Source organism: Perna viridis, chromosome 1 (genome assembly GCF_037379345.1).
Source record: "Perna viridis isolate PV_CMFRI_1.1 ecotype Kerala chromosome 1, ASM3737934v1, whole genome shotgun sequence".
Lineage (NCBI taxonomy): Eukaryota > Metazoa > Mollusca > Bivalvia > Mytilida > Mytilidae > Perna > Perna viridis.
Window position 1 is genome coordinate 68966397 of NC_142445.1, and position 21090 is coordinate 68987486.

Genomic DNA, 21090 nt, shown 5'->3' on the forward strand with positions numbered 1-21090 from the left:
ACAGTGAATCTTCCTAAAGTTTGTATAATAGCCAAATCATTTAAAAGGCTTAAATTAGGTATTGGATAATTTCCAAATCATAATTATTGCACAGTAAATACAAATTAATAAGTGAGAAGATGGTCATCAGAGATTGTTGGCCTCTTATTTCTTGTAATTCAATATCCCCTTCCTATATTTCAAAAATAATTTACCCTGACAAGTTGAAGTGTTATAGTATTTTAGTTTAATTTGCAAATTTAAAAATATTGCCAGAAAAGGTCAAAAGTCTTAAATGTTTGATTGTTCACACCCCCTTTGAACAGAATACTGGGTGATATTTATTGTATGCATTCTAAAGCCAAATACTAAAATACTTTGAGTGAATATAGATATTACATGTACAAATTATATAATGGAAACACAAAAGAATATATCTTTTTCCAAACAACTCTGGTTATTCAAACTCTTACTGCAAACTGTACAAAACTTCAACTTCAAACTGAATATTCAATATTAGTATATTGTAAAAACAAAAGAGTATAAATTCCTCAACTTGGAACTAAATCTAGATTGCCAAACTTACTACCATATATAACAATACAATTTGATGTGAAATGCTGTGCATAAATTACTTGTTCTCTACTACATGACAACACATTAAATGGTTAACCCCATAGTAAAACTAAACTTGGTTTCCAACACATTAGCCTTCTTAAATTAACATTTATTTTATTTCCCCCAGTCCTTATTCAGATCATAAAAAGCCTGAATATAATTAAAAATCTGTTAAAAAAAAATATTTGATAAAAAGCTTGGACCATGCATGCTTATAAATCAAAGTATCTTTAGACTGGTTTAGTTTATACGAAGCCATGTTTTAATTGTGAAGCAACAATAAACAGCCAAGGTTTGGGTTATTTTATAACACGGACTTACAACCATTCCTAACTTCTGTTTCTTTTTTCTCTGAGCTTGCTGAAATAAATTCTTTAATATGACAATAGGTCTTATTGGCGGCATTGTTTGATGTGTCTTTGTTTAAATTGATATATCTTGTCTAAAAGTATGGGCTTATTCCTGCAGTTCTCATATAATTAACAGCAGGGTGCAGGTTCCATCTTCTCCATTTGATTTAAAGGTTTCAGCTTGAGTAATACTGATAAAACATCACTTGGATTTCACTAATTCTTGTGGTCAGTTAATTTTTTTTACACTAAGTAAATCAAAATTACAATTACAATACATTGTTACTGGCATAAGAAGTAAATAAAAAAGTATCATATAAATCATTTGATTGGAAAAGTACAGTGTTCTATTAGATTTCGGACTGATCAAGAGACAATAAAGTTGGAAAAAAAACAACCTTTATTCAAAAGTGTATAAAACAGATTACATAAAGCCCCGTATAAACCAGGCAAGTTAAGTGATGGGTGGTGATGTATGGTAGACAGTAATGAGGTTTCATTCTTTGTCACACAAAGCATATGAGAACTTGGAATCCACACAATTTAACAGAACTGAACATTTTAATTGGTTTAGCAAAGAGGGGGTCTGTATTGTGGAGTAGTTGGTTCACACAGGCATAAACAATCAAGTTTTTTTTCCAAAGTATCTCAAATTAGAACAAATAAATATAAAATAAGTTTATCTAATTAACAGTTATCTAATAGAACTTTATTCAAAAAGCAATTTAATTTGAAAAGAAGGCATACAAACTAATTAAATGAAAATGTGTAAGGTTAAAATGTGACACAGTCCTATGACACAATTATTACCTTTTTATCTTCAGCTTCCTAAGAAAAAATAGCTCATTGACATCAAAATGCATGTCAAAATGAATGAAGTATAATAATGTCAGAAAACATATAAATATATGGTCAATGACAATGTCAAAAGGTATGAACCATGACAATGTCAAAATGTATGAAGCATGAGAATGTCAAAATGTATGAAGCATGACAATGTCAAAATGTATGACCATGTATGACCCACAACAAAGTGCATGATGCATGACAATGTCAAAGTACATGATCCATGACAAAGATTGATTGATTATTGTGGTTTATCACCTGAGCAGCAATATTTCAGCTATATTCAATTGATGAACATGAAAGGGATGATTAATGAATATGAAATGATACGATGAAATGAAAAAAGGGATGGGACACAAGGATAATAGGGTTGACAAATTTTGATTGCCACAAAATAAAAAGGAGGGATGGGTAAGGTCGGGCAATTTAGCCTCCTGTGGCGGACTGCAAAGACTCCTACTCCTATCGAATACCACAGAAGGGTTCTTTAACGTGTGAGGAATGTGGCATCTTTCCCAACATGGTGCTCCATTATGGTTTGCGGTCAGGTTTTCTGTATTATAGCCTGACAACCCCAGCACGTAACATGTCAGGGGTACCCCATTCCACCTCCTGGGACACACATCCCAGTCACTCTTTGGGCAGAGCGCCTAGCCCCAGGCTAGGTTTCTGAGCACTATTTAGTCGCTTTTGACAACAAGCTTAGTGCTGCTGCAGGCGTATTCTTTTGACACCCAGACCTGCACGACCTCCATGACAAAGTGTATGAAGCATGACAATGTCAAAGTGTATGACCCATGACAATTTAAAATTGTATTAAGCATGACAACATCAAAGTGTATGACCCATGACAATTTAAAATTGTATGAACCATGACAATATCAAATGTCTGAAGTTTGACAATGTTAAAGTGTACGAACCTTGACAATGACAATTTTTTAAAATTTGACAATGAAAAATTACAAATTGTTTGAGGAATTAAAGTCAATATGTATAATGCATAAATATGGGGTGTGTTGTTGTCTCTAGCATTATTGATTAGACTTCTAAATTGATTTATTCAAACATGTATAAAATATTTTATGAATTATCTCCCCTATTCATGTAATGTAAATAATTTTTGAAATAGGTTTCCACAATGTAGATCTAAATAAGCAGTATCTTCACAAAAAGCTTCAGCTACCAGTTCTTTGAATTCAGAATGTTAAAATTGAAAATACATGGTATGCCATTATGTACAAGTAACAACAAATACAACACTTTGATTCCAAATACTTATATTAACAAGCATTCTGACAGTATTGCTGATGCAATACAGTGTCAACTTTCGGCCTTTGAACTTATGCCTTTATGAGATTTTTTTTATATATGTGAACTAACAATGGATGGTGTTATTTTTTTAAAAATCAAGAGAAATTAACTCTTGAACAGCAAAATGCAAATTCCATCAAAATCAAACCTGAGCTTCATTTTACAGTGGATAATAACATTTTTGCATTACAGAAAGCTGCATAAAGACATTCTCTTTCTATCATCTGGAAAGTTGAAAAAAACTTTGTTATTATGAATTAAAGGGCAAATAACTCTAGAATGACAGCAGCAATTTGCATCAAAATGATGAAACATAAAATTTTACGTAATTTTCTGTCAGAGGGCCATAAGTTCCATATAAACCATTTTGCTGCAATAATATTTATATTTAATTTGTAACTTGTCATGATAAGACTAGCTAACAAATATGAAATCAATTGGATGAGGCATTACAAAGAAAAGTCTGGAAAACATAAAATTTTATGAAATTTTCTATGTCCAAGGGACACAACTTACGTAAAAATCATTCAACCGTAACATCATTCAAACTTAACTTGTAACTTGTCATGATAAGACTATATACCAAATATGAAATCAATTGGATGAAGCATTACAAAAAAAAGTCCAGAAAACATAAAATTTCATGAAATTTTCTATGTCAAAGGGCCATAACTTCCGTACAAATCACTCAACCCCAAGGTCATTCAAACTTAACTTGTAACTTGTCATGATAAGACTATATCCCAAATATGAAATCAATTGGATAAGGCATTACAAAAAAAAGTCCAGAAAACCAAGTGTGACTGACGGACTGACGGAGAGACGGATGGACGGAGTGCAAACCTGTCCCCTTCGGCATTTGCCGAAAGGGGACAATAATTAAGTACCATTTTCAGATGAGACAGCAGGTATATTTCTTTACACCATAAATTTGAACGAAACAGCAGTGTAAAGAATAATTACCGATGGAACTCAGTGTTAGAAAGAAAGTTTCCAAACCTTCATCTTCAGAGTGATAAAATTTATGTTTTCTACTTCTAGCCAAACACAATACTGTTATATCAATAAATTCAATCTTTACCTTTAGAGCCAATTCTTCTGCTTTCTGCTGCTCAGCTCTTTGTTTTGCCCTTTCATGTTTACGTATTCGCTCAATGGTAGGTAAGATCTTTTCCTCAGCATGGTTAGCCCGAAAACTACAGAATTTGTCCCAATATTTGTATAAAAATCTAAACACTGTAAACTGAAATAAACAAATGGGAAATAAATTTGTCACATAGTGAACTGAGTAGTTATCAACATTAGAAAAATTAGAAAAATGTAAACCAAAATTAGAACTATCTTAAGAAAAAAAACCATTTAAAATGTGTATCACAAAGGCATGACTTGCTACATTAAATCCAAATGTACATAATTATGATGATCTACATTTCCACTGAAATTTTTAGAATAAGTATAAATTCTACTTCAGGTTAGAGTGAATAATATTTATATCTAAACTTAAGAGAGATAGAATCTTTATTTCAACTCCCAAGAGTGAAGAAATATTGTTTATTTCACAAGAGATTAAAGTAGAACCTGTTTTTTTTGTTTTTTGTTTTGTTTTGTTGTGTTTTTTTTTTTTTTTTTTTTTTTTGGGGGGGGGGGGTTAAATACACTACTTCTTATAAATTATTTCAACACAATTTTAATTTCTCAAAGGATTTTTTTATCATTAGTGTTAGAAAATAGAAAACACACCTCATCATGAGGGAAAGAAAGAATATCAACTTTATATGTCAAGCATTTTATTTAAACATTGAGAATACTATAATTATTCTATTATATTTCACACCACAGATTATTTCATTGATTTACTAAACATTTTTAAAAGTTTATACTACATTGATGATACAAACCTGAGCCTCCCTGAAGAGGTAAGGAGTTTTCTCATACTTCCTCTCAACAATTTTCTCAGCCATGTCATTGGGTATATCTATCTGTATACTAGGAGGTATACTGGAGTCAATAAAGCAGCTAATGATCACACCCACTTTCTCCTGGATCAAACTCTCATCACTGTGTACATGGTAAAGTTCCTGAATGAAGTGGACAGTAAAAAACAGTGTAAGTGATGAATTATCTCCCTTTAAAAATTGCAAACTACACAGATAATAAGTTTTTAGTAATCAAACAAATTTATTAAAAAAAGCTTAACAACAAAAGCAAACAAAAAAATGTGATAATGAAACTTCATTAAAAATTATATGCCATCTCTAGCTTTCTTCAAGCTTGTAGGATTTTCAAAAGAATGTGTAAACATAAAGAGTAATCAAGGGAACCAAGGTTATCACGGAATTCAAAAGAATGTAATCCAGGGACAAAGACCAGAATGGAAGAGTAATCAAGGGAACAAAGATTCTAGTGGAAATCAAAAGAATGTAATCCAGGGCCAAAGACCAGACATGGAAAACAGACAAAAACATCAGAGAACATAAAGTAACTAAAATAATACATACAAAGTAACAAAAGTAAAGGAGCAACTCAGACTCCACTAAAAACCAGGAGCATAAACAATACCTTAAAGGCTTGAACTTCCTTCCAAAAAAGGATGTCATTTTCAAGGTTGTTACCAAATATAGAGACCTGTCATCTCTAGCTATCTTCAAGCATGTAGGATTTTCAAAAGAATGTATAAACATACCTTGAAGGCCTGAACTTCCTTCCAAAAAAGGACATCATTTTCAAGGTTGTCACCAAATATAGAGACATATCTCCTGAACTGTAACTCTGTCACAGGGTTCAACAAGGCTTTACGGAAGACAATAACATCTTTGGATGAGGAGATAAACTTGTTATTATCCAAATTCTGTCAATAAGAAATAAATAACTTCAAAAGCAAACATATACACTAATAATTTCATGTGTCAGAAACTACTTTGTTTTGAATTCAGAAGATAAAAAAAACATACACATATATCATTCTTATTTACAGGACTTAAGAATCTGTTACATGTATTTCTTCCTGGCATACATGCTACGAAAGAGCAGAAATTTCAGAAAGCTACAATATCAAGGAAAGTTTCAGGAAAAAAAGCAAGCAATGTATAATAACAATAAGATTTAGATCCCATTTCATTTTCATCATAAGACTTCATTTTAAAGTACATAATATCTACCAGATTTCTGTTTTTAAAGATCTAAACAATACATACCCTCTGGATATTATGTGATCTCTTTTTCTTTATAACTAAGACATCATCTACAACATCATCCATGCCAGCTTTAGGCCTCTGTCTATCAGCAAATTCAGATGTGGCTAAGAACAATGGAAGCCATTTTTTTTCCAGTCTATCCCTGATGTACTTTTGTGCCTCAGTCATCACTTCATTGGGAGGTCTTTTCTTAAACAACTGACTATATCCTCCAGCAACAGCCATTACCTACAACATACCAATTACATTTATCCTGAAATTGTTCAATTTGAACAACCAAAATGCATTAACAGGATATTTATTGATCAAATACTGTCACTGACAATATATAATACTTCGGTTCCACATACTTTCCCATTATTTCATGAACTACCCGTTTATTATATTGTCACTTTTGGGAGCCACTAGTGGGGAAGAAATGTAATAAATGAGACAGAACCAATCTCTATGGATATGATCATAAATCATTTATGGTGAAGACAGACTGATGGTTACTTTCATGCCAAATTTGAAGGTCCTATTATGAAAGACACAAAATGTGAATCTGGACATATTGTTCATGAAATATCACTGATTTGACCTTGAGCTCCAACCTCCAAAACTTATCAGTGATCATAGGGACTACAGAAACCAAGAGATTATCAAAGTCAGTCCAAAGAATAAGTATGCTAAAGTACAAACCTTTTCTTGTCCTTTCTTGCCTGCAGGACTGTTAGGACCAAAGAAATATTTCTGGTTAAGATATCTATCTCGTATAGAGATTGCTAGTTCATCTCTTGCTTTCTCATCAGTATATGGAATGTTACGAAATGTCCTAATAGCCATCCAGCAAAGAAGGTCTGTATCAGCATAATTCTCCTTCAAGAAAACCTGGAAATTTTCTAATTCTATCCTGTTCCCTACTAGCTTCTCTAATGTGTAGTCCTTATACTCATCAGGAATCTTTTCCAGTAGTGAGGGATCATAAACTGGGTCTTCATATTTCTCCATTGGGTCCTCAGGGGTCAGTACCCTCTAAAGTTAAGTGGTATTATGTAAATTTTGGATTTGCTTTAACATTTTAAATAATTATGAATAAAAAAAATAAGATTATTGATATTTATCAAGTCAATATCTACCATATATAGAAAATTTAAACACCGTTTATAATCGTAACAATGATACCCAGTGGAAGATATAGGGGAGTATAGGGGTAGAAATCCTGTTTTCTTGGAAAAGGTTAAATTTGGGCAAAAATGAACAAATAAAGGGTAATATAAAAATTATCATACATATAGGGAAAAACTCCAGGCAATATTCAAAATGAATTGTCAAAAGCAGGAAAGCCCACCTACCAAATGGCAATATCAAAAAAAAAAAACAGAAAGCTGGGAACAACTGGAATGTTTCTGACAGGTATTTGTCATGGAAATGGTGGATTTAATCTGTTCTTTTAAGGTGCAAAACCTCCTGTTTTCATTACTGTTAATTGTTTTATGGTTTATTGTAATCCAAATAGGCAGTACACAATATCCACAAGCTAAGTTGGTAAAATCAGGAGCCAAAACAGTACAGAAAATATATTGACTGGAATCCCACCTTTAAAAAGTTTCAAGATTGGAACTCTCCCTTTTATAACTTTCTGGATCTGCCTAAGAAACCATGTTTCAGATATTTATATTCCTATATGTCTGAATGTAGCATAAATATTTAGAAAAATCTTACCTCTTTTATAAGACCTCGTTTTTGAAGGTTAAGGACATACTTAGATCTGGTCTCTAAATGCTTTACAACCTCGATCAGTTCAACCTGTCAAAAGAATAAAACCATAATCACCACAGTTTTATACATATTATTTTAGTTATTTCAAGTTCTTTGTTGTGTGTGTTTTCTCTGTCCGGTCTTTGTCCCAGGATTACATTCTTTTGATTGCAACTAGAATCTTGATTACTCTTTAATTTCACACTATTATAAAAATTCTGACCCAACACCTGATAGACTTGTCAACAAATAGTGAAACTATAGGAATTTCATTAACTGACTCTTTTTGATTTAAGATGTCAAGAATTATAGAATTTGGGTTTTGAAATAAAATTTTTTTGTTATCCTTTATTGTGTGTCACAAATTGTTTTTCTATGAATACATGATTTTGGAAAACTAACCTTGCCATATGTTTTCATGTCCACAGTGATCATCTGTGTCCAGGCAACATACAGCTCTGTAATTGCATATTCCTCAGCAGAGTCAAATAGCTCTTCAAATGGTGGCTGAAGACAGCGTGCAATTTCACGTCTGATGGCATAGTTACATTGGATGTTACGAGGACCTCCAACTACTACGTACTTGGAATATATTGTCTGAAAAATAAAATAATGTTAAAATCATATTTGTGTTTGCTTAATGAGTTAGAATGACATGGCTATTGTCCAAAAACAAAAGTATATTTGAAAGACTATATTCTAGTACATATGTATTTATTTAAATTGTTACAGTGACAAAATCTATGAATAATTGAATGGGGTAGAGTTTTCCTCTTCCTTTTCATAAACAGTGAGGGAAAACTTGATATCACTGAGATGGGCCTGCTGTGTGCACATCAGTCCTGCACAACACATTCAACTAATCATGTAAAACTCATTACAGCCGAGACACAAAAGTTATGCACAAATCATTTATTTGACCTTGAGAGCAAAGTTCCAGTTCAATGGTCACCAAATATGGTACATAACACATGGTCTTGAGCTTATCTATCATCATGCAAAATATAAAGTGCCTCCACCAAAAGACAACAAAGTTACAGACCAGACAAAAATCTGCATTGCAAAATAATTAATTTGACCTTGAGGTCAAAGTTTAAGGTCAAATCTCATCAGCCATAGTAAGTGTTACATTGTCTTGAGCTGGTCTACCCTAATGCCAAATATCAACAGCCTACACCAAAAGAAAACAACCTACACAAGATTTGTCACAGATGGATGGACACACAGATGGACAGACTGATTACTATAGGGTGTGGAGGGGTCAAAATAATCAAATAGTTCTTTAATATAATAACTGTTGTTTCCCCCTAATATCTTGCAATCAATTAAGTATGTACTGTATATACTTGCGTATAAGTTTTTTGGGAGTAAATTTTGAGATTCTAAGAGGGGTTCCGACTTATTGTTTGTTTGATTGTTGGGGTTTAACGCCTGAGCAGCAATATTTCAGCTATATTCAGGCGATGAACATGAAGTGGATGATAAAATGAACATGAAATGATGATGAAATGAAAAATGGGATGGGAGACAAGTATAATGGGGTCGACAAATTTTGATTGCAACTGGAAATAAGGAGAGGTGGGTAGGGTCAGGAAATTTAGCCTCCTGTGGCGGAGCCCTATGGTTCCTACTCAGGGAGAACACCACTAGGGTTTTTTAACGTGCAAGGAACATAGCATCTTTCCCAACATGGTGCACCACTATGGTTTGCGGTCAGGTTTTCCGTATTATAGCCTGACAACTCCAGCATGTAACACACCAGGGGTACCCCATTCCACACAACCCAGTTGCTCTTTGGGCAGAGCGCCCTAACCCCTGGCTAGGGTTCTGAGCGCTATTTAGTCGCCTTTTACGACAAGCTTAGTGCTGCTGCAGGTCTATTCTTTTGACACTCGTACCTACATGGGTCAGTTCTGACTTATAAGCAAGATCTTAGCCATAGGTTAAAAATTCTAGTCGGAGCAAGTGGGAGAATCAAGGTATTGACATGAAAATGACATCTACCTTTAACAGTCAGATCGGCTCCATACTTGTGTATTGTAAAAGTCGACCTATATGTCATATTTGTTATTGTTGTGTATGCTTATAAAGTGATGAAATAAATGAATATTTGCAGTTTTATTATTAAAATGCCTTACAACTAAACTATCTATAATAAAATTTGTATTTCCTGCATAGCTTCTTGTGTTTGTTATTTTCACTTGCATGTCACATGGTTGTTGCATATATCTGAATACCAAAAAGATGGCACGAAACGTGACTAAGCGATGTACGGTAGTCTACAAGTAATATTAGCAATGCTAAGAAATAATTAAAGTTTAATTTTAAATTATAATAAAAAGACGTCAACATTATCTTTATTGGTAATTTCATAACAATATAACGATAATAGGTATGGTGTATATGTCAAAGAGAACCATCCTTTAATCACATTAATGGGTAATTAATTTATTAAAATCCTTTGATCTCAATAGGTGTCCAAGTTTCCGTTAAAAAATTGTTCTTCACAGTTCTTAGTTTTTTTCTTATTCTAATCTGGTCATTAGTTGTATAAACAAATTATCGTAAAAATGGTGGTCACGCTTGCTTGGGTCACCGGTAAACATTGAAGAATGATGACAACTCAAATGGCTTGTTATATTTATTATGTAAATCATTTCAAATATGTACAGAGCAATTTGATTAAAAAAACAAAAAAAAACATACACATGTTTATGTTGATCAGACACAATGTACACCCTAGATGTAAAAACTTACACAGCACACACACACACACAAAAAAAAAGAAAAAACAAACAATTGATCATTCTTCACATTTTCCACCAAAAATTGTGCTCTTCCTTACAGTTTCACTGATTGTTGTACCTGTAAAAATTCAGTCCGAGTTCAGTCTGACTTATAAGCGGGTCAAGGCTAGATTCCAGAATTTTTGGTCCAAGAAGGGGGTTCCCGACTTACATGCGTATTGACTTATCCGTGAGTATATATGGTACTTATCTTAGCCTTCTTCTGTAGAAGGATGTGTGCAAACTATTTAGGAAAAAAATAAGTGATAATTTTTGTACTTACCTTGGCTTTTTTCTGCAGTATATAAGGATCTATGAAATCTGTGTAGAATAACCAGTGATAATCTTGTACTTCTGTCCAGAAATTCAAACAATTTATCCATAACTGAAAAAAAAATCTAAAATGTTGAATTATCTCCCTTTACACAAAGTATAATTTCGATCCTGATAGTTGACCTTATCTATAGAGTAGCTTGACTCTAAGGTTTACCTACTACAATAAAATAGTACTATTGGAATCTTAGATAGTTAACATTTTCACATAAAAAAAAGTATTAACTGTACTTAGTTAGAAAGCCAGATTTGCAAAGTGAAAATAAAAAGAATACCACTACTTATTTTATCAATATGATAGCTTTATAATATTTTTAAAGCAAACCCTGTTTCCACTTCTGTTGATAAACTTGTTAAAGAAGCCTCCAGCCTCTCTTTCATGATGTAAAGCCTGAAGTAGTGCTTCCATACGATTTCCACCAATAAAATCAGATTCATCAGAATTCGTAGAATCAGATCTTGTGTATCCAGCTGTATGGGGACGTTGTCGTGGTTGTGTTTGTGGTGTGCTGACAGATGATCCTTCTCTACTCCCCAGATGGCGTGCTGATATTGGACGAGTTGGCAGGGTATCAGGCTGCAGAGTTTTAGAGTCAGGGCGAAACCCTGGATGTCCAGAAACTGGACGGGATCCTGGTTGTGCGGTGTTTGGTCGAGAGGATGATTTGCTGGTAGACAAGGGATGAGTCTTGTTGCCTGATACTGATCGTGATGATCCAGCGGTTGATGGCCTGTTTAAAGAAAATTGGTTTATAATGAAAGAGAACTATTTGAAAATTTCTTGTATTCTATATTTGTCTGTACTTAGTGCAGTGAAACCTATCATACATCTGGTTATCTGTCAATTTACATTTGTTTCTATGCTTTAGATTAACTACCTGATGCTAATGTAATATTTGATGAGAGGGCTACATTTTACAAAACAATTCTGGTTGACTATTAATGTATATTTTTTGATAATTATTTTTAAGTTATCAAGATGTTGTAAACTGTGAAATAAACATTTTTTCAATTAAAAAATAAATGAAGATTTTTTGGAAAAATAAAGTATTATGCAGTCTTTATGTAAGTCCATACACTGTCAAAAAGAAATTTATCATATTTTTTTCCTTTTTTTATCAGCAGAGCTATGTTTGGAATGGAAGAGTAAATTACAAATGATACCTTGATTTGATGCCAGATATTTTAGGTTTGTTTTTCTGTACAGATATCTTTGGTATTAAGGCTGCCTTCTCCTCCCTGGAAAGCTTACTGCCATGAAGTTTTTCATAAGTAAATGCAGATGATGAGTAGCTTCTACGGTAACCAACTGGAGGGGATGTCTTACACAAAAATGTTTCATCATGGGTAACAGTTAGAGGTAAATGCTGGAATGCAAATGAGACTACAAATGATTTATGAAACAAAATGATTTTTTTCGTCAACACTTTATTGTAGGTAAAATAAACTAAATTATAAATAGTTTCACTTCATTCATTATGGGGCCTTTCACAGCTTGCTTTATGATGTGGGTTTGGCCCATCATTGAAGAACACAGGGTAACCTGTAGAAGTTTAATTGTTTGTTGCTTGGCTTTTGGTGGATGACTGTCTCATTTGCAAACAAATCACATTTTTATATCTTTCAATAACTTCCTACTTTAAATTATTTTAATCTGTACTGAAAGAAAGAATACTGCAACCATTATCCGACATCAATAGGGGTACTTGATATGGATATCATGACATCAATAGGGTACTTGATATTGTGACATCAATAGCAGTACTTGATATGGATATCGTAACATCAATAGGGGTACTTGATATGGATATCATGACATCAATAGGGGTACTTGATATCATGACATCAATAGGGTTACTTGATATGGGTATCGTGACATCAATAGGGGTACTTGATATGGATATCGTGACATCAATAGGAGTACTTGATATCGTGACATCAATAGGGTTACTTGATATGGATATCGTGACATCAATAGGGGTACTTGATATGGATATCCTGACATCAATAGGAGTACTTGATATGTATATTGTGATATCAATACGGGTACTTGATATGGATACCCTGACATTAATAGGGGACTTGATATGGATAGCCTGACATCAATAGGGGTACTTGGGTCTCACTAACCACTTCCGGGTCAAATGGCCAACCCCCTATGTAGTACCAAAAACACACTGAACCTAGACATATGCATTGTAAGTGCATTATTTGTGTGTATTATCATTAAAAGTAGTCAAAATGAAGCTGAGAATGTGTACTTTAAAATCATATATGTAATTAACTACAAAAGTGTATGAATATTGTTTACATGTGTGAGTAATTTGCCTCCATGCTGTCAGTTAGCAGAACAGGTAAAAATGAGGATTTTCAGTATTATTTATTCAAGTAAATTTTGTGAAGAATTTCTACAATCATCGTACCATTAGCATAATGATTTTGGAAGCCTTATTTTCCAAGCTTTGCAACGGTATACAACTTTAATATGTCATTTGTCCTGGGAATTCACAGTGAAACTTTTAACATGTAAAGTAATGGAAATGTTAGAAGTGGTTAGTGAGACCTTGATACGGATATTGTGTTAAGAAACACATGCATATTTTCTTTTACACACTCCTGTAAGGTATGTAAATCATAGCAATATAACAACAGATATCATTAGACATGTAATATCATGTATTTTGTCCTGATGTTCATGGTATTACAATAGATATCATTAGACATGCTATATCATGTATTTTGTCCTGATGTTCATTGTATTACAACAGATATCATTAGACATGCAATATCATGTATTTTGTCCTGATGTTCATTGTAGTACAACAGATATCATTAGACATGTAATATCATGTATTTTGTCCTGATGTTCATGGTATTACAACAGATATCATTAGACATGCAATATCATGTATTTTGTCCTGATGTTCATTGTAGTACAACAGATATCATTAGACATGCAATATCATGTATTTTGTCCTGATGTTCATTGTATTACAACAGATATCATTAGACATGCAATATCATGTATTTTGTCCTGATGTTCATGGTATTACAACAGATATCATTAGACATGCAATATCATGTATTTTGTCCTGATGTTGATATTCCTACCTCTACTGATTGTTCTCTAAACTTTGGAAAACATGACTTGGGTCTAAGAGGCAGTAATTTAGCTGCTGGTCGGGTAGGAAATACATCTGGTCTAGACTTTAAGTACTTAAGGTTTAGATACTCAGCATGCTTAGCTGGGTCTGTCTTCCTGAGCTGTGACAATAAAAATCTTGGTGCCCTAAAATCAAATAAAAAAAAGAACAGAAAGTTTAAATAAAGATGCTTTTACTTGAAAAGTATATGATGACATGCGTAACGAATCACAAACTTCAAAGATAGAATCACATTGAAAGGACTTTTTTCAATGCAAATCAAGTTCAAGGAATACTATATTTTAAGGTAAATCATATCTGGTTACTTATGCTAACTGCACAAGCTTTCCTTAGAAAGTAGAACACAAATTGGTACATTAGAATGTAAAAAATTGTTTTAATGACTAGAAATCTTCTCCTTTGACCTTAACCGTTTCTCTCTTAAAAGTATCAATATCAAAAAAATAATTTGAAAAAAAGGGTTAGGGTTAGGGGTAAGGGGTTAGGGGTTAAGGTTAGGGTTATGTCTGTAACATTTCTTACATGATCTTGAAAAAGTTACAACATGTGTTTACAATGTGGTGTCATTTCTTATGTTTATTTTTTGTATTTTGATGTAATTTATACAACATTACACTCAATGTAACTTTACCAGTATAGGACCAATGGTTCAGCTATTTTATTCTGAACTTCAATAAGATGTTCCTTGGTCCATGATGAAGGAGTAGTAAGTTTGAGGTCAGTCTTTTGTTCTGTTGTCAGCTCAAACAATGATCCTGGGATGAAATACTTGTCTCTCATCTCTTGTAAGTGTCTGTAATTACATTAATTATCACCTACTCCATACATAAGTATCAAAATAAGTAGGGACTAACAACACAAAATTAATTCAATAGATTTTGTCATTATAGAGATTCAAGTCATGAAAACAAGAAGAAAAAGCAATAAGAAACTTGTATCTTATAGAAACAAGATTTAGTGAGCAAAGGACACACCTATTCCACTTGGAATGAAAATGTTAAATCTTAAGTTGGATTATCTCTCTTTGCAAGCACCCATGTAGGCAGCAATTGTATTATATGTATGTACTAAAATCATTATGTACTCATGATTGGAAAAGAACTACCCTCCACTACTCCAAATAGGTTTAGTGTCTCTAAGTTCCTTTCTTACACGAGATAGGTAATGCCATTTTGTGAGTTCGGTAATCTATTTTAATCTGGTTTTAATCATCTTGACACAAACAAATTAAAATTCTACAACAATATAATAGAACTTTATAAAAACATTGACCAAGACCCTATTGATAGATTTTTGATTATCAGTGGGTTGAATCAGTGTTTTGAATTTAAACAAATAAACTGACAATGACCAACAATGTAAAGAAATGGCAATGTAAACTATACATTGGCAGTATAACTATACATTCTGACATGTTTTAATTTAAGTTTCAGGTCCTACTGGTTTTACCTGATCTATAAAATTCTATACACAAAAAGTGTCAAAAAGTAATGAATGTTCACCAATGTGTGATTCTGTGGGGATCTCAGCAGAGAGAAGTCAGTGATTCTCATTATCGTAACTTTGTCATGGTTTGGAGATTATACTGCTGATAAAACTATTGACATTTCTAGTATAAAGCCTTCTAATGTATCCAAGTCTTAATTTCTTCTTCTGACTGTTTACTTAGTCTATTCTAGAAAAAATTTAAACAGTAAAAGGTTTAAAAACTGTTTATGTCTTAGACAATAATACAGTATCTTATTTGAAAATAAAATAATTCAACAATTTTAAATTTTGTCAAAGTGGAAAGGTTCAAGGGTTACCTTTTACCAATATTGAAATTCAAAATTCTAAAAGACATATTGAAAATAACACTATCTTAATAGGTTTATAAAACTTGTATTACAAAAAAAAATTAAATTAGCTTTTGTCAATGCATTTATTCAACCAAGTTTGCTGAAGGGATCTATTGAGAAATACAAATCGTAAGTTGTCAATGAGTCAACAAAAAACAAGCAGATTACAAAATTGAAAAAGTGAAATGAGAATCTATGTCAGTGTTTGAAACTAGATTTATTTAATCATAGACCTACAGCAAATTTTTGAGAATTTTTCTGTTGAATGAGTATAATAAGTTACCAATAGATATTTTAGTTCATCATTTATCTATAGAATTGTCTTTAAAGAATAGCATTAACCTCAATACACATACTCTTTCATCTATAGTCATATTTGAGTGATATTTTACATTCTGTTATAGTACATACAGAAGCCCAAAATAGTCTTCAATCTAAGTAATGTTAATATCAGTAGGTAAAATCACGTAATTTGGACTTTGCAAAATTTTGTTCTCATTTAATGACAACATAGTTCAAGGAAAGATGCGATTAGAAGGTTGGAACAATACTTATTAAGATAGTTGATTGTTTACTAGTACTTCTACAGCCTAATTTAGGAGAGGTTCATTTGACCTACAGAAAAAAACGGTCTTACATGACCTTCAAAGGGAGATCAATATTGTAGTCTTTGTATACAGATAACTGGGTAATTTTACACAGAAAGTACTAATTTTACATGAGTATCTTAAGCTAAATATTGATACAGGTTTTTTGTATTGCTGGTTACACTTACTTATAAACAGCATCATTATCTGTCATGAACCTGGTTTTATCAATGTCTAACCACAAATTCCACTGTCTCTCTCCCATGGTTCCATTCAAAAATGTCTTAAACTTTTCTATTCCTTTCCTATTTGTAAGTTTGTACATCTTTCTTCTATTTTTCCTGAAAAATGTGTCGCTTTCTTCATAATCTTCTTCACTATCCAACAATGAATCAGCATCACTTTCCTCATCTTTTTTCTGATCATCTTCTGTCTTACTCTCTGTTACCTTGGCAACCTCCTTATCCTCTTCTGACAATTGCACTTCCTCTTGCAATGATATTTTATCTAAATTTTCCAAGGATAAACTCTTTGAGAGTTCGGAGCCTGGTATTTGCTCTATAAGATTAGCAGGAAGTTCACTTTCCAATACATTTAACATGGATGACAAAGTTCTCTTTAAGACAGCACCAACAATAGCAGAGCCAATGTCATCTATATTTTTAAATACTAAACTATCAGAACTTCCTTTCCTGGATAAATCTGACTTTTCTTCCTGTGAAAGATCTATTGTTTCTTCTTCCTTATTATCTTTAGAATCAACAGAGTCTGTATCATCACCAACATCAAATCCTGATTCACTATCACTATTATCTACTTTTGGAGTACAATATACAGTAGAACTGTACGGTCTTTTACGCGTATCACTATAATCCTCAGTAACAGCACAAACAGAGTCTGTAGGTCGTGGGGTCATAGGTTTGCCATCAACAGCAAACAATTTACTGGAATAAACATCATAGTTATCTTCCTGATTTTGTTTTAAGACACTGAATGAACTCTTCATTGAAGATCCATAACCACTTTCTGTCCTTCTATAACTGTCTACAGAACTATATGCACTTACAGGTCTTGCACTTGTTGGTCTTTTTGTTTTAAGTTCAGCACTCCTTGGCCTATCTGATGATGAGGTAACACTGGTTCCTGTTGCCATGGTAGCAGCAGTGAACCAGGCTTCAGTGTCAGTTGTTGATGCATTTCCCATGCAGACATACATTTCTTTCATCAACTGTTCCTTTGGATCTATTTGAACTTCATCCTCAACAACTTTCTTCCGAGACTTTAAAGTCTTAGGTTTGAAATCTATCCTCATCAGAATATATTCCCCCTGGTCACCGGTTATTTTGGCTTGAGATACCAGATTAGCAATTCGGTACTCCATGTAGAGGTCACTTTCCAAAAATGCTGGCATTCTACGTTCTTTTACCCAATGTATTCCTTGTTCCTTGTTTAATGTCTACAAACATAAATTTTGTATATGCATGAGTATAAAGACACCATCAAAACCATGTATTATTACTAATATTTATATCAATGTCATATTCAACTCTTGGGTGTTTCCTGTTTGGTAATGACGTATCAAAGCATTAAGCTTGCAGCTTTTACAACAAATGTACATTAGTTTTGTGTTTATCATAATAGCCTACACATTTAGCAGATAGGGTTTATGAAACAAACGACAGAAAGTGTATGACAATGCTATGACTGAGTATAACAAACTCACTGTAACAGTATATTTGGTGTTAATCTCAATTTGGTCTGGTCCTTCAGGGTCTACTATAGGTATCAGGGGTATATCAATGTAGCTATGGTTCTTTACAACTTTATAAATCTTTGACTGCTTTTTCTGTGACCTTATGGCGGCCTTAATCTGTTTGGCAATTTCTTTTCTAGCATCAGTGACCACTTCAAATCCTGTCTTCTCTTTGTTAAAACACAAAGGAGTCGGAAATGACTAAAAGAAATAAAAAATATAATTTAATGGTGATTTCAATGTTTTTTTTTTAAGATTGATTGATTACATTTTCCTAACACAATCATTACCAGAGATAGGTGCAGTTTCAATTGATGATGTAATGACATACTGGTTGTGACAATTTATTTGACAATGTAATGATATACTGGTTGTGACAATTTATTTGACAATGTAATGACATATCAATACTGATACAGAGAATCTTTTCATTGGTGATACATCACTGTCAGTACATCATGCCAGTAGTAAAGTATCACCAGTGACCCCACCCCCTTTTTTTTTAATCTCATCCATCACCCTTTAGAGTTGGTTGCAAAATCCTTGTTTTTACTTGAAGCTGTCTTGCTAACTCCACCACAAAATCATAATTCAGTTAAGGTAAATATCTAATTATCTTTTAATTAAATCTTTTTTTTTCCATCTCTGTCATCTTACTCTTTTCAATTTAAGAAGGGTGCTATGATACTTTCCACAGAGTAGCGCCATTAAAAGACAGATAATGAAAATTTTACTTTAAAAGTTGTAATTGCCAACAAGTTAGTCAACCACTGCACTAGGTATGTTTCATGCAAGTCTTGGAAAACAGCTATAAAACCAGCATCTTGAACATTATATTGGTTTTAAATGTTCTTATGTTTTGAAGGATTCTGTCAGGAATAAGAAGAGCTTAACAAGTGCTTGGCCTTGATTATTAAATTTTAATATGTTTTAATGCTATCAGATTGTCATCTGATTTCCACCTTTCATACTTCTCAAAGACTAATTGCATGCTGCTTAATCAAAATTTCTGACTTTATTGTTATGGTAACCAAGTAAGATGTTTAATTAAATCATCTTTTTCCAATAAGGAGAAGTATTGGGAAAAAATTCTGCCACTTGGCTAAGAAATAATGTCTCTTAACATGATATTTTTTGTATTGAATGATATCTTGTCATAAATACTTGTACCTTAAATTGACACATGAATAAATTACATGTATATGGAAAGATGCTACCCCAACATTATGATAGATTAAAAGGAATTGAAATCATGGGATAAATTTTCATGATAGTATCTTGCTTTTGTATATAAATTTCTTCATGTATTATAAATGAATCTAAATGTGTGTTTCTATATTCCTGAAAAAAAAAACAATGTGATTGACAAATATTCACAACATTATATCATCAATTCAATTTTCAGTATACAATGTATAGCAAAGTCATAAAATGAAAAAAAAAATGAAATTCATAATAACATTTTGCATATTACATTCTGAGAAAGTTGGTTAAAACAATTTGAATGGATATAAGCTTGCATGGACTTTTGGTTCAGGTGAGTTAAAAAGAATCGAACAAATGAATAGTGCCCCCTGTCCTCATATAGTCTATTTTTTTCAAAAATAGGGGAAGTAAAATAATATAATTAGTTTGCATGATAAATTATGTAATGGAGTATAGTGTAACATATTTTCTTTAAGGTAAAATAACATGAAGAGACATGCAAACATGACAAATATATATTGCCAAATATTTATATTTTATACCCTTATAAACTTAAATCAGCTGTAAATCTTTTCATATTCATAAGCTTATGAAGAGATAAAACAGTTTGAACCCTTTCAGGAAAGAATCTAACTTTTACAAGTACATTTCATGTATACATTTTATGAGGCAATAAAAATTCAAAAGCACATCTACTACTTGACATTTTTTTAATCTCCAAACATGAGTAAAGTAAAACCGACAGAGCATGAAATTTGAATTAGGATATCTATCAAGGTATAAAGCCAATATCATGAATGGCCATCATAAAATCATTAACAGGTACCGTGTCTGCAACAATACCTACCTAATTTTAAAAGGATCTTTTGTCCTAAGAAAGTGTTAAAAATCGTAACGTGGTTTAATAAAAAGGGGCTCATTCTAATTTAAACTAAAGTGTCATTGGCAACACATGAGACAACACTGTCAACAAGGATATACAAATATGACTTTGTTTACAAGCCCTCCACAATACCCACAGAATAACCCTGTAATATTTGATCGGTCAAGTAAGGCTTGCACGATCGGTCTTACTTAAGCTTTGATATGGTCTTATCTAAAAGATTTCATAGGAATTAATCCATCATTCAGGATAAAACAGATCTTAAACCTATTATAACTACTGTAATATACATTTGAAATGTGAAGTGGTGGGATGAAATTGAAATTGTCAAACTGATTAAAATAAGTTAGCTATATTGGTATTATTTGTGGAGTATTTCTGTTATCTAATAAAGTAAAGTTCTAGTTTGATTAATTTGCAGAGAAATGGAACATGTCTAAATTCCTGGAGCAGAGACATATACAGTGATAAACTTTCATGACAAAAGCTGAAAACTAATTCT

The 21090-nt window shown here is 32.5% G+C and overlaps 1 protein-coding gene across 7 annotated transcripts in view; it reads right to left on the reverse strand.

Moving 5' to 3' along the window:
• LOC148630142 (regulator of G protein signaling 22-like) overlaps window positions 1–21090 on the reverse strand; it is a 50837-nt gene that overhangs the window by 6661 nt on the left and 23086 nt on the right. For 4 of the 7 annotated variants that reach the window (XM_088561625.1, XM_088561646.1, XM_088561655.1 and 1 more), the window contains 16 exons: window positions 18470–18700; window positions 16935–18202; window positions 14953–15114; window positions 14269–14446; window positions 12322–12524; window positions 11483–11888; window positions 11108–11209; window positions 8441–8635; window positions 8003–8086; window positions 6980–7312; window positions 6299–6526; window positions 5788–5952; window positions 5003–5182; window positions 4186–4347; window positions 1758–1775; window positions 919–957 (listed from right to left, as the gene is read on the reverse strand). In XM_088561625.1, the coding sequence (XP_088417751.1) occupies window positions 919–957; window positions 1758–1775; window positions 4186–4347; window positions 5003–5182; window positions 5788–5952; window positions 6299–6526; window positions 6980–7312; window positions 8003–8086; window positions 8441–8635; window positions 11108–11209; window positions 11483–11888; window positions 12322–12524; window positions 14269–14446; window positions 14953–15114; window positions 16935–18202; window positions 18470–18700 (3954 nt within the window). The remainder of the gene's footprint in view (window positions 1–918; window positions 958–1757; window positions 1776–4185; window positions 4348–5002; window positions 5183–5787; window positions 5953–6298; window positions 6527–6979; window positions 7313–8002; window positions 8087–8440; window positions 8636–11107; window positions 11210–11482; window positions 11889–12321; window positions 12525–14268; window positions 14447–14952; window positions 15115–16934; window positions 18203–18469; window positions 18701–21090) is intronic. The other 3 variants (XM_088561637.1, XM_088561661.1, XM_088561666.1) reach the window with 3 other exon arrangements.